General features: G+C 35.3%; 2 protein-coding genes across 7 annotated transcripts in view; one reads left to right on the top strand and one right to left on the bottom strand.

Annotated features, from left to right (window-relative positions):
* Positions 1 to 16,629, bottom strand: part of LOC127843628 (paraplegin-like) — a 298,425-nt gene that overhangs the window by 51,355 nt on the left and 230,441 nt on the right. The window contains exons 1-5 of one of the 3 annotated variants that reach the window (XM_052373322.1): positions 13,093 to 13,435; positions 7,032 to 7,101; positions 4,235 to 4,369; positions 1,463 to 1,542; positions 1,140 to 1,211 (exon numbers count right to left, since the gene is read on the bottom strand). The exons of 1 other annotated variant lie outside the window; for it this stretch is intronic. In XM_052373322.1, coding sequence (XP_052229282.1) covers positions 1,140 to 1,211; positions 1,463 to 1,542; positions 4,235 to 4,369; positions 7,032 to 7,101; positions 13,093 to 13,248 — 513 coding nt within the window. In that variant the 5' untranslated portion in view covers positions 13,249 to 13,435. Of the gene's footprint in view, positions 1 to 1,139; positions 1,212 to 1,462; positions 1,543 to 4,234; positions 4,370 to 7,031; positions 7,102 to 13,092; positions 13,436 to 16,629 lie in introns of those variants that run through there. One more of the 3 variants, XM_052373323.1, reaches the window with a different exon arrangement.
* LOC127843626 (5-oxoprolinase-like) overlaps positions 1 to 16,629 on the top strand; it is a 298,491-nt gene that overhangs the window by 117,577 nt on the left and 164,285 nt on the right. The gene's annotated exons all lie outside the window — the stretch shown is intronic.

Raw genomic sequence — 16,629 nt, 5'->3', positions numbered from 1 at the left:
GTAAAATTAGTTTGACATTGAAAGGGAGGAAATCAGCTGAAAAGAGAATAATTCACATCCTTCTCTCTCTATCTCAGATACAAAAAATGCATGCTGAAGTCTCTAATAATGTCAAAGGAAACTTAAAGTTCAATATTTTACATTGTATCGGTCCATGTTAAAATAGATATCTTAAAGAGAACAATCATACTTTGAAAAATCATATTCCATATATATTTATTATATTCTTACATTTGCTTTTCATAACAAAAAGAAAATCTGAGAAAATAAAATGAATAAAAGACTATTGCCAAGCAATATAATTATGTCCCTTACCGGCTCCACCATTGTCAGAAATTCCACCACTGTCAGAATTTTTTTAATTTGTGTTTATATTTGTTGCCATAGCAACCAGAATTGTTGACGTAGGAACAAAATGAAATGACATGCATAATGTCCATATTGCCATCTATCCATGTTTTAAGTTTCATAAAAAAATATGAAGACCTTTTAAAGTTATTGCAGTATCCAGAAAACCACCATTTTCAGCAGTATTTCTAGTCTATTTGTTGCCAACCAAATTTTTTCTTAGGAACAAAATGAATTGATGTGCATAATGTCCATATTGCCATCTATCCATTATTTAAGTTTCATGACAAAATATTAAGAACTTTTAAAGTTATCGCAGGATCCAGAAAAGTGTGACTGACTGACAGACAGAGCGAAAACCATAAGTCCCCTCCGGTGAAACCGTTAGAGGACAAATAAATGGTTTTGCACCATCATATTGTAAGTACGATAAATACTGAGAATCAATGAATATTTCGCACAATATTTTACATAATGCTCTCCGTTATTTTGTGTGGCACAATATATTCAATTTTCCTGCAACGATATCTATTCATACGACACAAAATCACTTATATGGTATGTGAAGTGTTGAATATATTGTCTAAAAAGATAGAATTGTGTATCTTGTTAAATCTATGTTACCAGACAACATCTTGAATTACAATTTTGGCTTCTGCTAAAAGAAACATTGATTTTTTATGAGCTAATTTACTTTTCGAAATATTGTACCAAATATTCGTTGATTTTGAGTGTTTATTGGTTTTTAAACAAAATTGGAAACGTTTTACACACTTTAATTTCATGTTTACCTCCAAAGGATGCAACTGTACAAATGCAACCTCAAGGTCATCGAAATAAGTCCTCACAAAAACTTTCTTCACCTATAATATAAATAAAAGCTGAAAAAGCGCCAGGACTGAAATTTACCAAAACAACTTACTTTTTAATTCAAGACAATAGATTGTTGTGATAAGTGTGTGTGTTATTCTGATTATCATATTGAATACTGTTACATAAATTTAAATAGCATCTTTCAGAGCATAACCTGGCTGAATACTGATTTAAATGAAATTTATTTTTTAATATTTAAAAGTCATTCTAATTGTGGGTAAAAGATTAATCAAAGTCATACCCTTCCTTCTAGAAGATATTTTGTTTTGAATTCCTCCCACGAAATCGCAGCGTCTCTGTTTAAATCCCAAGTTATAAACACTGTAAGAAAAATATAATAATAATACATGCATTATTATAATCAGTCAATATTTTAACATCAGAAATAATTGGCTTTCACAAATATAATCACTGTAACAAAAATATAACAACAAGGGCTGTTTGTAAAACATGCATGCCCCCCATATGGGCTCTCAGTTGTATTGACAGCCATTTTGTAAATATGTTTTTTGTCACTGTGACCTTGAACTTTGACATAGTGACCTGAAAATCAATAGGGGTCATCTGCCAGTCATGATCAATGTACCTATGAAGTTTCATGATCCTAGGCATAAGCGTTCTTGAGTTATCATCCGGAAACCATTTTAATATTTCGGGTCACCGTGACCTTGACCTTTGACCTAGTGACCAGAAAATCAATAGGGGTCATCTGCCAGTCATAATCAAACTACCTATCAAGTTTCATGATCCTAGGCATAAGCGTTCTTGAGTTATCATGCGGAAACCATTTTACTATTTCGGGTCACCGTGACCTTGACCTTTGACCTTGTGACCTGAAAATCAATAGGGGTCACCTGCGAGTCATGATCAATCTACCTATCAAGTTTCATGATCCTAGGCATAAGCGTTCTTGAGTAATCCTCCGGAAACCATTTTAATATTTCGGGTCACCGTGACCTTGACCTTTGACCTAGTGACCTCAAAATCAATAGGGGTCATCTGCCAGTCATGGTCAATCTACCTATCAAGTTTCATGATCCTAGGCATAAGCGTTCTTGAGTTATCATCCGGAAACCATTTTACTATTTTGGGTCACCGTGACCTTGACCTTTGACCTTGTGACCTGAAAATCAATAGGGGTCATCTGCGAGTCATGATCAATCTACCTATCAAGTTTCATGATCCTAGGCATAACGTTCTTGAGTTATCATCCGGAAACCATTTTAATATTTCGGGTCACCGTGACCTTGACCTTTGACCTAGTGACCTCAAAATCAATAGAGGTCATCTGCGAGTCATGGTCAATCTACCTATTAAGTTTCATGATCCTAGGCATAAGCATTCTTGAGTTATCATCCGGAAACCATTTTACTATTTCGGGTCACTGTGACCTTGACCTTTGACCTAGTGACCTCAAAATCAATAGGGGTCATCTGCGAGTCATGATCAATCTACCTATCAAGTTTCATGATCCTAGGCATAAGCGTTCTTGAATTATCATCCGGAAACCATTTTACTATTTCGGGTCACAGTGACCTTGACCTTTGACCTTGTGACCTCAAATCAATAGGGGTCATCTGCGAGTCATGATCAATGTACCTATGAAGTTTCATGATCCTAGGCCTAAGCGTTCTTGAGTTATCATCCGGAAACCACCTGGTTGACGGACCGACATGTGCAAAGCAATATACCCCCTCTTCTTCGAAGGGGTCATAATAATACATGCATTATCATAATCAGACATTTTTTTAATATCAGGAATATTAATAAATTAATCAATAAAGAAACCCAATAATGACATTAATTTCTTCGCTTTTAACTCAAGTCTATATTAAATACAAGGCTAGTGTTAAATTTAAGAGTATGAACCACCAGTACAGGAAGTGCTTTGTGCCAAGCAATGAACTCATCTGCATTTTACACTAACTTGGTATTCTATATCACCCATCAACATCTTGTACAATTAGGTCCTTCTTTTGAAAACAAACAAGCAAAAAATGGCTGAAGTTTCCAGAAAAAAAAGTAATTGTAATCAATTTATTCCTCATTGTAGACAATATATTTTAATGTTTAAATAATAATGGGCATAATATATTCTAACAATTATTCATTATATAAAATTAACATGCAACAGGAAGCATTCCAGAAACATCCGTGAGCTGGAAAGTGCCCTTTTGACAAAATACTGCGCATCAAAAGTGCCCTTTGACAAAAAAGCCTGCCTGCCCTTTTCAAATCCTAGCTGGAGCACTGCTCATCATCATCACCATCATCATCATCAACAACATCATCATCATTGTGAACCAACATTTTCATTATGTGGCTGCCATGTTTTTCTACCAACCGTAACCATTTTAGCCCTCAGCTGAGATATCATTTAAGCAAATGCTCTGACCAAGTGTCATGAAGATTTGACTATAAATGTTACTCCTAGAGTGTTAACAAGGGCTTACTATTGACATATAAGGAAACTTGCCCACTCCCTGGTGGCCATGTTCTTCAACTGACCAGATCCATTTTGAAACTCAAACGCTGAGCTATCATAAGAAACTTATTAGATGTTACACATGTATAGGAACTATGCTATACAGTGTAAATGCTTAGCCAAATTTTAATTGTCCAACTGATTTCAATACTTATTTTGTTTTTTTGTTAGCAAGATGTTCATCAAATTAATTTTTTATTAAAGTGTTTGTGTAGTGGGTCTTTAACCCTTTCCCACTCAGAGCCAAAGTGGCAATTGCAAACAGCATAAAACCATAACAGCCTGCGAGTAACTCCCAGTCTGTTCAGGTTTTATGCTGTTTGCTGCTCATCAGTATCTAAGGGTTGGAAATGAAGCCTTTAAAACTTGAATCTATAAAGAATAGTCTTTAATTAAATTTAACTTATTAAGTGACTACAAACACATCAAAATAAGTATCTAGGTGGTAAAGTTTTAAAGGTAATTTTCTTTGCCAAATCGAGATACTACAGCACAACTTATTTAGCAACCACAAAACATGTGACTCACAGATAAACAATCCGAAGGCAACAAGAAACAGCTCTGGTCTGGGAATAATGATCTTGAAAATCCTGCCATTCCTGGGTGGCTTGTCAGTGTCCTTTTTAGGCTGATTGTCCGGCGCAGAGCAATAAAATCTTGATCCTACAAAATGGAAATACACATGTAAACCAGTCATCTTAGCTATTTTACTGTTACCAGTCACCAGTAAAAAGCGATGGCTATTGAATTTTTTAATTGGCTACTTAACTATCTAATTGGTTGCTAAACTAACTAATTGGCTACTTAACTATTGAATTCGCTACTTAACTATCTACAACATGCATTTGGCAAAAAAACTTAAATCAGAAACAGATTGCTAAGAAAAGCACCTGGATGTGTTAATACATTAGTAGGAATTTTCATTTTCATCGAGATACCTACTTCCAAAAAGAAATGTATAGAGCTCAACATCACTAGTTATACTAGTAATGTCAATTAGTTTAGGACAAAATTCATTATCATATTGACATATAACAATGAATTATATTAGAGGTTGTTAGATTCAATAGCACAGCAAAAATGAAGAGGCAAAGAAATGATTTTTTTGCACACAGGTGTTAACCCATTTATGCCTAGCGTCTAGAAAAATGGCCTTGGCAAACAGCGTACACCCAGATGAGACGCCGCATGATGCGGCTTCTCATCTGGGTCAGCGCTTTTTGCTTTAAGGAATTTCTGTAAGAAATATTCTAAATATAGAAATAAATATACTAGACATCCCTAATTTTGGAAATAAATTGAGCCAATTTAGAAGGATGGGAGAGTCCACTAGGCATTAATGGGTTAATTGAGTGCACTTTTGAAACAATTGAAGATAACGTTCAACTTCATAATAATGTGATGGAGCTTAAGCTAAGCTTTAGTTCAGCTTCGATTTTTCAGCGAATCATTATTTTTAACATCATTAAGTAAAATGTTCCATTTTCGAATTACTGCAGAAATAAATAAATTACATATTATATAAGAATTATCAATTACTAATAATGTGCATTTTGGCTTATGATTCTGATCACAATTAGCGCCAACCTAGGAAATTTTAAGAATAATTATTTGTAATTAACAATTGTCAAGTTTTTATGTAGCAGCTAAGCAATATCTACCTTTTCAAATTATAAACAAGGGACAAAATTGTCACAAAACCAGGTTTTCATTGTGAAAAAAAAATCTGATAAAGGGAGAAAACTCAAACTGAACTTTTGAAATGACCAAAAAAAATTAACCCCCTTTGTAAGTTCTTTTTTTTTTAAATCTATTTTTAGTCGTGGCGACCTTGACATTGGAGATATTGACGTGATTCTTTCGTGGGACACACCGTCCCATGATGGTGAACAAATGTGCCAAATGATTTTAAAATCTCACAATGAATGACATAGTTATGGCCAGGACAAGCTCATTTATGGCCATTTTTGACCTTTGAACTCAAAGTGTGACCTTGACCTTGGAGATATCGACGTAATTATTTCGCGCGACACACCGTCCAATGATGGTGAACAAATGTGCCAAATGATATTAAAATCTGACGATGAACGACATAGTTATGGCTCGGACAAGCTCATTTATGGCCATTTTTGACCTTTGAACTCAAAGTGTGACCTTGACCTTGGAGATATCGACGTAATTATTTCGCGCGACACACCGTCCAATGATGGTGAACAAATGTGCCAAATGATTTTAAAATCTGACAATGAACGACATAGTTATGGCCCGGACAAGCTTATTCCGCCAGCCCGCCAGCCAGCCAGCCAGCCCGCCCGCATTCACCAATCTAATAACCAGTTTTTTCCTTCGGAAAACCTGGTTAAAAAGAAGAGTTTCAAATCCTGGTGCTTATTCAATCACAATGATGTTATTATTTTGATGTTATATGAGCTATATACACTGTATCAATATGAAAAAATTTCATTTTATAAGCAAGACAATTTTGTGCAAGAATATAGAAATACAACAATTTAGTTTTCACATTTGTTTACAGTCTGCTTCTAGAAAATTATTTGTAAAAGTGCAGTCCAATACCATTTTTTTGCTAAGTGAAGTTATGCAACAACAATAAAGACTCTAAGAGACAGAAGTGATTCTGTTTTGCTATGGGAAATGTATAACAGATGTAACAAGGGACAAAATTGTCACAAAACCAGGTTTTCATTGTGAAAAAAAATCTTATAAAGGGAGACAACTCAAACTTAACTTTTGAAATGAACAAACAAAATTAACCCCCTTTGTAAGTTTGTTTTAAAATAAATCTATTTTTAGTCGTGGCGACCTTGACATTGGAGATATTGACGTGATTCTTTCGTGCGACACACCGTCCCATGATGGTGAACAAATGTGCCAAATGATTTTAAAATCTCATAATGAATGACATAGTTATAGCCCAGACAAGCTCATTTATGGCTATTTTTTACCTTTGAACTCAAAGTGTGACCTTGACCTTGGAGATATTGACGTAATTTTTTCGCGCGACACACCGTCTAATGATGGTTAACAAATGTGCCAAATGATTTTAAAATCTCACAATGAACGACAAAGTTATGGCCAGGACAAGCTTGTTCCGCCTGCCCGCCAGCCAGCCCGTCCGCATTCGCCAATCTAATAACCACTTTTTTCCTTCGGAAAACCTGGTTAATGAATACCAGTGACTAGCCTTTATCTCATGTACATGTATAAACAAAGAGACGTACACTTAACACTTATACAAAACGCATTTAAACACAACAAATTTTATTCACAACTAAATTTCTTACAGAAAACTGTGTGTCCCACTTACCACAAACGATCTGCGTTGCTTGAGTCATCATATCGAGCTGTCTTTTTAAACACCTGGTCTGACAGTATGTCTGAAACAAAGTGCATATAATAAGAGGCGGCACAACCAGGTCAAAAGAAGAACTGCCACTGTCAAGTATGGAATAACCCCGCCATACCGCCATGTCACAAGGCATTAGAAGTTCAGTTTTAAAAACTGAATTCCCATCAATTCAAGCTAGATAGAAAGCAGGGAATAATCTAGAATTTAATATCTATGGGTCCCTGAACTCACAGATTTTAGACCAATAAGTCCCAGGCCAAAATTAATGAGTCCACCTTGAAAAAGAATGGGTCCCAAATTTTGCAAGATACCAAGTAGTGAAGAAAATATGTCTAAATCACACTAGCTCAATAACTATACTTGCATTAAACTTTTAATTATCTCAAAAACTTGTTAAAACCAAAAAGACAAATTCAGAGTTCACTATCTTGTTTGCCTTCACATAGGCTTAAACATTATCTGTTACATGAATGTAAACTGTTACAACATTTCAACTTGATTCAAATCGATGATAATATTATTGTTAACATCCGAATTGCGAGCTTGATAATATTATTGTTTACATCCGAATTGCGAGCCGTTGACCTACCTTTATTAAAGTTTAGATTTGTTTGTTTTGGATTTAGCTTCAACACCTTATTTTGGAGGCATTTTTTCTGTATTATTTATGAAAGTTAAAGCAGGTTTTCATCCGGGGACTCTAGAAAATATCATAACACATTCTATTTAAAAGGTCGATTCTAATTGGTTTGTATTATACAGCAGCGGCTTGACTAGAGCCAATCAAAAGACTTGTTGGAGTCTTCAAGCCTCATTTGTTTAAACTCAGCGATCATTGCTACACTCTTGACTCGTACACAAGATGGTTTGTACTTATCGTGATTCGTGTATGCGTTAAGGGATACAGTTCAGCAATGCGTCCGAGTGGACGCACATATTTCAAAACGATGCGTCTATTTGGATATTTGTGAGTCATAGACGCGGGACGCACATGTAGATTATACCCTGAGAAAGTATGTTATGTATTAAGAAATGGATCGAGACAGGATTATGCGTATCTATGCGGGAGAGGGTAAAACCAATTTTTTAAATATCGTTATCAATGACTTTATTGCTATTATTTCTTGAAGAGTCATTAATATGTATAGACTGGATCTGAGATATGCTCTGTTTGAGCTGCCATTTCATGTCAGGTGGATGGATGGTTCAATAACTGAATGAAGATGTGTCTTAGAGGTTAGTATCATGGAATTATGGGCATTTTCTGAAACAAAAAGACAATGTATGGTGGTAAACAAACTATATTAAAACACTAAAGAAATTGCAAAAGCATATGAGCCATCGCAAAGATAAAAAAAAATGCTGTTAACCGAACCACACAATTTATTTTGTTTGGCCCTAATACCCCAGAAACACTAATTTGCACTACAATGTAGATGCAATAACAATAACAAGTGCGACAAAAGAAAAATTTAATTTTGAAAATTAAATTAATCCACTGTTGTTAAATGTACAATTGAAGAATCTATGAAAAGAGGTAAAAACAATGCAGGGCCTCTATTTTCCAGCTTTGGCGACCAAAAATAGCGAATGTAGGGAACCAGATATGCTGATTTTCTTATCTTACGCGCAGTTCATTGCCTCACTAGCTTAATGATCTCGCAAGACTATGAGAGTACACAACTGTATGAATATTCATGCACTATTTTAAGATTGATGTTTTTCCAATATTTTATGTCGAAGGAAAAATGTTTTGTAGGAGTATATGTTAACTTTTTGAACGTGTCATCAGTTGAAATATTAACCTCTATGCGGATCAAATATTAACCCGACATTCTGTCTGACTAAGAAAGAAAATCTGTCGGACCAGCAAGCACTTTAACAGACATGTCCAACAGTCTGACGTCGTTTTGGAAAGACTGAGATAACTAAACAGGGGCGAAGTCTGTAGAAAAGCACAGTAAAATATACTGTTAGAAAATTAAAAGACATATATAATGCACGTAAATAGAAGATATAAAAAAAGTTAAATTAATCTTTCAGTTTCTCTAAATTTGTGCAGTGAATCGACTTTTCGAAGTTTTGTCGACCTCCTGCCTATTGCAATCGAGTACTCTCGCTTTTCGGATGTGACCTCTCGCCTCAAGGTTAACAGCGCGTGTAGTGTATGTCATTTTTGGGTGTGTATGGAACTATCAGCTTTGCGTGGTTCAACACGCTATAAATAAACCATTTTGACATTGGTTGAACGGGAATGAAATAAATCTTTAAAGGTACATTGTTTATTGCGGCATTGTTTGAATTAATTCAGAAATTATTTTAGTTGTTTCCTTTACCGCTCGACTCAAGTTAATTGGAGTACAGTCAGTTTATCTATTCCGGCTCCTGTCCGATTCCGACATATTTCTAGATTGAATGGCTGGTACGGGGAGAGTATGTTTAGAAACTTAATTTTGTCTGTTGTTTCATGTAATTATTTCTTTGTCTACTGAATGGATGTTTACAAAATGTATGAACTCTTGGTCTGCCAGCGCTTGGATTTCCAAAACGAGGCTTCAGATCGGTTGAATTTCCGGCGCGTTTTTTCGGACGTCTGAAAAGTCGGTGGACAACATTAATCTGTTCAATGACCGAGGTTACCAAAAGGTTCGTGTTATTTTCTTGAATTATATATATTTTACTCGTTACAGTCATCAATATGCATTTCCACCTTCATTTAAGAAAGATAAACACCATTATATAAAGGCCAGTCAGTGTATCTATTCCGTACCACCTGGATGCATAACTCAGGGGCCGTATAAACATTACCGTAACTTCGACAAACATTTTTGGTGCATGTTTTGCGGATTTGGTCTGTTGTTTAATGCTATAGTTCGTCATTAAACTTGGTTGACATGCAAAGTATGCCTTGAAATAAAATGTTTGCAATGTTTTCTCCCATTTGTAAATGTGTAATGAAAATAAATAAACTTTCAGTGGTCAGACAAACTGTCTTAACTGTCAGAATTACACCACAGGAGCTTGAAATTCTTTCACTACATAAAGTCTATGCATAAATTATAAAAAAAAATACCCCACCCACCCCTCTTCTCTATATATAAAAAGACAGCTTGTCTTTTTATATATAGAGAAGAGGGGTGGGTGGGGTATTTTTTTAATAATTTATGCATAGACTTTATGTAGTGATAGAATTTCAAGCTCATGTGATTACACACACACACACACATATACATTTATGAACACTATTATAAACAAAAGCTATGATGAATTCTTTCAAATAATTGGTCTCATTATTCACAGTGTGTCACAATGTGTTCACTCTATCCCTGCTGCAGGCTCATTAATGAGCAGTTTATAATTTTGTCACAATATTTACACAAATTATCCAATGCATTGAATAATATTCTTTGCATTAGGGAAATGCTAAATGTATGCTGTCTCAGAACAAATTTAAAGAGTATATGCTGACAGATATTATTATAAAGATAAAGTTATAATATTAATTCAAATAAATTGGCGGATTTCTAAATATTCATGAAACATTCTGTGTAGCCCGCATTACCTTAATTTTTAGGTTTAGACCATCCCAAACTGAAAGAGGTTGCAGATAACACACTAAGTTGTAATGTAATAAGACAAAGTTGATTTAGAAGGTTATATATCATTTTGATAAAAAGGGAAATTGCTCAAATTTGAGCAATTTCTCCTTTTATCACAATTATATCTAGTGTCATCATCAAAATCTTGTAAAACCCTGTTATTGCATTGTAAAGGGTTAACACTTGTTATATCATTTACATTTGCAGATACAATTGCCATGGGAAAGCAGAAGACAAACAGATCATCAGTACATTGTAGTCCAGCTGTAGAGGCAGCAAAATCTGTAAAGCGGGTAATTAATTATCTTAATCAATTAAATAGTTATGCGGTTAAAAATATTTCAAAGTATAATGTGCATCTTATAATGGTACACATAACAATTTTGACTTAAATACCATTTTGATTGCTGTGTGTATCTTAGTTGTGAACTTCCTAAAGCCATTTTCAAATTCATTGAATACAGAGCACAGTTTCATACTTAACTTAGCTATAAATTAAAATGTATGTTATACTCACGCAGTACTGTATAAATAAACTATGATATCATAGGAAATATTTGCCTTTAATAAATGTAAACATATGTGAATATGCTAGTCCTTTATGTCTTGTTTGTTAATTATATATTTTTATATATTTTTATTTTGTTATTGATTTTAAACCTTTCAATGCTGCATTTCAAGATTTGGAATTAATGTGTCTATGGACTGGATTTAAGCACTTGCATCCAATTAGCTCAGCCTTCCAAAATAGCCAAAATGAATTGAGACAGTTTGTAACAAAGATTCAACTACACGAATGTGTGTGTTATCTTTGAAACACATTGTTGATAAGACACGCAAAAAATATCCAGCATTGAAAGTGTTATTTCAACAGGCAGTTGATTTGCTAGAAATAAAATGGTAAAATTATTACTTAATCGTGTTTTTTATTTACACCCCATATTTTGTAACAATGTCTCAATACCTTTTTGTACAAAAATCTGCTCAAAGTGACAGTCAAAAATCATTTTGAGATGACCCCAGAGAGCACACATCTAAAAATAGATATGCGATTCGGAATAGTTTCTCTGCTATCGCAAACGGACACGTCGGGTGCAGGTTTACACGCGTGGTTTTACCTACTTACACGTGCTCGATTTAATTCAAGTAAGGTTTAAATTATCGATAAAAAAAAGTGTCTCTCATCATACGAAAACAGAGAAATGTGTCTATCGCACGTGAGAAATTTGCAGCGAAAAAGCGTAAGGTGTGACGGAATAGATACACTGACTGTATCCTCGAGTGCCCAATTTCGACGCATACAAGCAGTTTGTTGAAGTTTTGTTGCTCAATATAGGGATTTATGTAATAAATTTTGTTATTTCATTACACATGCACCTTTTATTTACACATTTTAAATTCAATCGATTGTGTTATCAACAAAAATTCGTTGAAAAACGAAATGACCCAAGTCTATGTAACGGCGGCCATATCTGTTGAGAGTGCCCTAAAACGACGCATCTGATTGGTTATATGATTTTAATGTAAATATCACTCCTGTGGAGACTGAATGCATAAAATAATAACTCATGGTTGTTCTACTTAAATGTGTAATTGCTGTAAAGGTAATATGAAACTGAAATTAATTAAATCAATTAAGATTTTTAATTGTGTGATGCCATACTGTATGGCAGTGGTTTTAATAGGGGCCTGTGTCAGCAACCCTGTCATAAGCTGTGTTTATGGAAGATATGTGAATATAACCTGTAGTTCTTTTGTGGAACCTGCACTTATAATTAATTAAATGAAAATTAGTAATAAACATAATATGCAATTACCAACATAAACACGTGCTACATATAGTTAAAATTGTATTACAGCATAACGAAAAACATATCCGGACTTCAAATGAAAGTTTACGCGTACACCTTTTTCATAGTGAAAATAAATCTATTTATACCATGTTTTGTCAAATGGCAGTCACGTGACTTATGAATGAAATTGTGAACTTTTGCATACGAAACCGATGCATTATCCCACGGTCTTATTAACAAAGACAATTGGGTGTAAAGTGTTCAAAAGTTTTGCATAAAGTAAAGTACATAAAAATCCATCAATTGCAAACCGATCAACCATATCTTACCTTTTAACCCGCTATTTTCCACATAACACACAATAACTATAGTAATTTGTGCGAAGAGTACCATTTGCTATTGTATGACGTCAACGGATGTCGCTCATGTATCAAACAAAGGCAAAACAAAAAATGCGTCGAATTGGGGCAGCGTCGATTCGGGTCACTCAACGATATATATTGTTTTCTACAGTACATGGTTATCAAATAAGCTTTTGTCCATTAATTAGGTAGCACCTATTATCATATTTTATATATTTTTCGCATTTCAATTCCAATTTAACAACACAAATTAGCGATCACCTACCATGTTCAGGAGTCTACTGGTCTTAATGACATTTCTAGAAGTTCTGTCAGTTCGAGTGTTCAAGAAACACTGAATCTGGCGCATGTTTCCATTCTGAAGAAATATTTTATTTCGTCCACAGCGTAGTTGGACATTATATGCATTCAAAAGTGTCATTGTTTTTTACTTAAATCACACTTTGTCTTTCAAAAGTAAAATTTTCTGCAATTACGTAAACGACTATTGTGTTCTGTTGTGGAGTCGGACATTTTTATTTTTTAAATGCTTAATTGGTCGAAGTAAGTGTTTCACGGTTAAACCGGTTGAAAAGATGAACATTTCAGTGTAAAGTCGATCGGGTAGTTCCGGATGTTGTGTTGTTGTTTTTATCGAGTGTACCGGGATTGTCTCCCATATGGCCATCGCCCACAGAAAGACGTGTTAGTTGGTTACGGGGGATAGTGCAAGATACAGAAGACACCCCGTTCCAGAGGTGAGGTCTTTAAGTGCCCGGTGTATAGCACCTAGTACACAGCACCTCGGTTTAACGTCTCAAGCGAAAGACGAGTTAGTAGGTAAGGTGCAGCGGGGGATCGACCAGCGATCTCTGGATTGTGAAGCCAGTGTGTTACCACTAGACCACGGATCCGCTACATTGGGTAGTTCCGGATCTATCTATCTATCTTTTAATACTGCCGGAACCCCTTGCGGGTACTATTGGCAGGTGCGCCTGTCAGTGCAAGAATAAAAGGTTTAAAAGCATTGAAAGGGAGACTTCAAAGCATGAAACTGAGGTGAAGATAAAAGTGTGATAGTGTTAAAAAAAAAGAAACATATTTATAGGTTAAAAGTTGTTAAAAACACTGTTTTGTAAATTCAGGGACGACTGGGGAGAAGAGTGGGGCTAAGGCAACGCTTGAACCCCTCTAGGTCTGCCTGCTGTACAACTGAGGCCGGTAGGCTGTTCCAAAGAACTATGGTGTAAGGAATGAAGGAATATTTAAAGTAGTTGGCTGATGTATGGACTTGTCTGAATGAGAGTGGGTGCATATGACGAGTCATCCTCGTAGGCCTCTCAAGATATGATGGCGGCGAAATGGCTACCAAGCCATACACAATTTTGTAAAAAAGGGTCAGTCGGGAGAGGTCACGTCGGTCCTTCAAAGTCTGCCAGCCAAGTTTAGTCTGCATACCGGTAACACTGCTGAAGAATGAGAAGTCGTTTTTCACCCAGCGGACTGCTCTACGTTGTACTCTTTCTATTTTGTCACTATTTTGTTTGGTATGTGGACTCCAGACAGAGGACGCATATTCTACCTGGGGTCTAACTAAGGTCTTATAGGCTACTTCTCTGATGTTTTCATTTTTAGTCTGTATATTCCTGCGGATGAAACCAAGAGATTTATTAGCATTCGTTGTAATGTTGGTAATATGTTTGTTCCAAGAAAGATCATCTGAAATGGAAACACCTAAATATTTAGCACTGTCTACGACTTCAAGGATTTGTCCATGTAGCCTGTAATTGAAGATGAATTTATGTTTTTTCTTTGAAATAACAAGGACTACACATTTATTAGGGTTAAACTCCATGTCCCACATGTTTTCCCAATGTACTAATTTGTCTAAATCATTTTGAAGAGAGGCACAGTCTTGCAAGTTGTTAATAGCCAAATATACAGCAGTGTCATCTGCAAACAAACGAACTTGAGAAGAGATAGAGTTAGGAAGGTCATTTATGTATAAAAGAAAGAGTAAGGGACCAAGTACTGAGCCTTTTGGCACGCCCGATGTTACAGGGACTTCTGATGAGCATTCTCCTTCCAGAACAACTGTTTGCGATCTGCCTATGAGAAAAGACTTAATCCAGGAAATTGTAGATATGTTCACTCCATGTTGCTGTAATTTAAAAAGTAATTTAAGGTGGCTGACTTTGTCGAAAGCTTTGCTGAAGTCTAGATGTATAAGATCAGTTTGATGACCATTTGCGAGGTTGCGAGCCAGTTCATCGACAAGTTGAATAAGTTGGGTTTCGCAGGATCGACGTTCCATGAAACCATGTTGAAGATCATACAAAATGTTATGTTTGAAGATCATACAAAATGTTATGTTTATTAAAATGTGCTGTGAGGTTAGAAGGTACAATATGCTCTAAAACTTTGCAAAGAATACATGTTAGTGATATTGGTCTATAGTTGGCTGGATCTTCTTTATTTCCTTTTTTGAACAGAGGTACAACATTTGCAGAGGTCCAAATCTTTGGTAAGATGCCTGGGTCAAGAGATTTCTGAAAAAGCAGAGATAGTATAGGTGCAATTTGTTGACGAAGATTTTGAAGGACAAGTGGCCTGATGTTGTCTGGACCTGCAGCTTTGTGGGGTTTCAGATTGGAAAGGAGCTTCAAAACACCGTTGACCGAGATAGTGATTTCTGGCATGATTGGGTTTTTGCGACTTGAAGAAGAATGAACATTATAGTTCTCCAGGGCTGAAAGGCAAGATTGAGATAGAGTTAGAGGGGACATGGGGCTAAAACTGACTGGAATTGCTGGTTCAGGATATTGGCTTTGTCTGTGTTTGAAGATTTTGTTGTACCTGAAATTTTATCATATAATGTTGAAATACCGCATGCATATTGTTTGGCGCTCTTGATAAGACTGAAAAGTTTTTTGGAGTTAAATTTTGAGCTGGATTCATCTGGTTCTCCATTTTGGTCTCTTATACCTAAAATATATTCAATGTAATTATTATACGATAATTTGATGGTCTTCTTGATCTGGTGTTTAAGATTTAAAATTGTTGATTTAATTTTGCTGTTCCTCATTTTCTTCATTTTATTGTGGAGTTTGTCCCTCTTCCTTATTAGGCGTTTGATGGGCTGTGTTATCCACGGAAGGGAGACTTTTGGACCTATTCTTTTTGTGTGGACGTAATCTGAAATTCCTGTAGTAATATCATTACACAATTTCTCCCAGATGACTTCCACGGGAGCTGTTAAGTAATTTGACAAAATATCATTAGACATATTGTCCATGTACTATTTGAATCCATCCCAGTCTGCTTTCTTATATAAATGTACTGTTCTAGGTTTTTGACACATTTGTTTTGGTTTAACACTGGCTGTGAAGGAAACAATTTGATGGTCTGAGATACCTGGAAGACAAGAAATATTATTTATTACTGTGTGATTTGTAGTGAGAAAAAGATCAAGAATGTTGTCGCCTCTTGTAATATCAGTAACCATTTGAGTCAGTCCAAAATCTGAAAGTAAATCGATGAAATCATCATAAAGGTTAACAAAATTACAGTTGGGTTTAATAGATAGAACATGATCTGTATGATAATTTTGGGTAGTTGAAGTCACCTAGGATCCAAAGATTTCCTTTTAATTTACATGCATGATCTAAAGATTTTCTAAATTCCAACGCGCTGTTGATGTCTGCTTCTTTAGGTCTGTAATAAGCTGCAATGTATAAAGGTTTACATGATTCAAAAAGCAATTTTACCCATATGATCTCGCAATCTGTTTTGAGTTGTTTTTGCTTGGTGGCGATAATGGTAC

Source organism: Dreissena polymorpha, chromosome 9 (assembly GCF_020536995.1).
Source record: "Dreissena polymorpha isolate Duluth1 chromosome 9, UMN_Dpol_1.0, whole genome shotgun sequence".
NCBI lineage: Eukaryota > Metazoa > Mollusca > Bivalvia > Myida > Dreissenidae > Dreissena > Dreissena polymorpha.
This window is presented reverse-complemented; position numbering and strand designations above follow the sequence as displayed.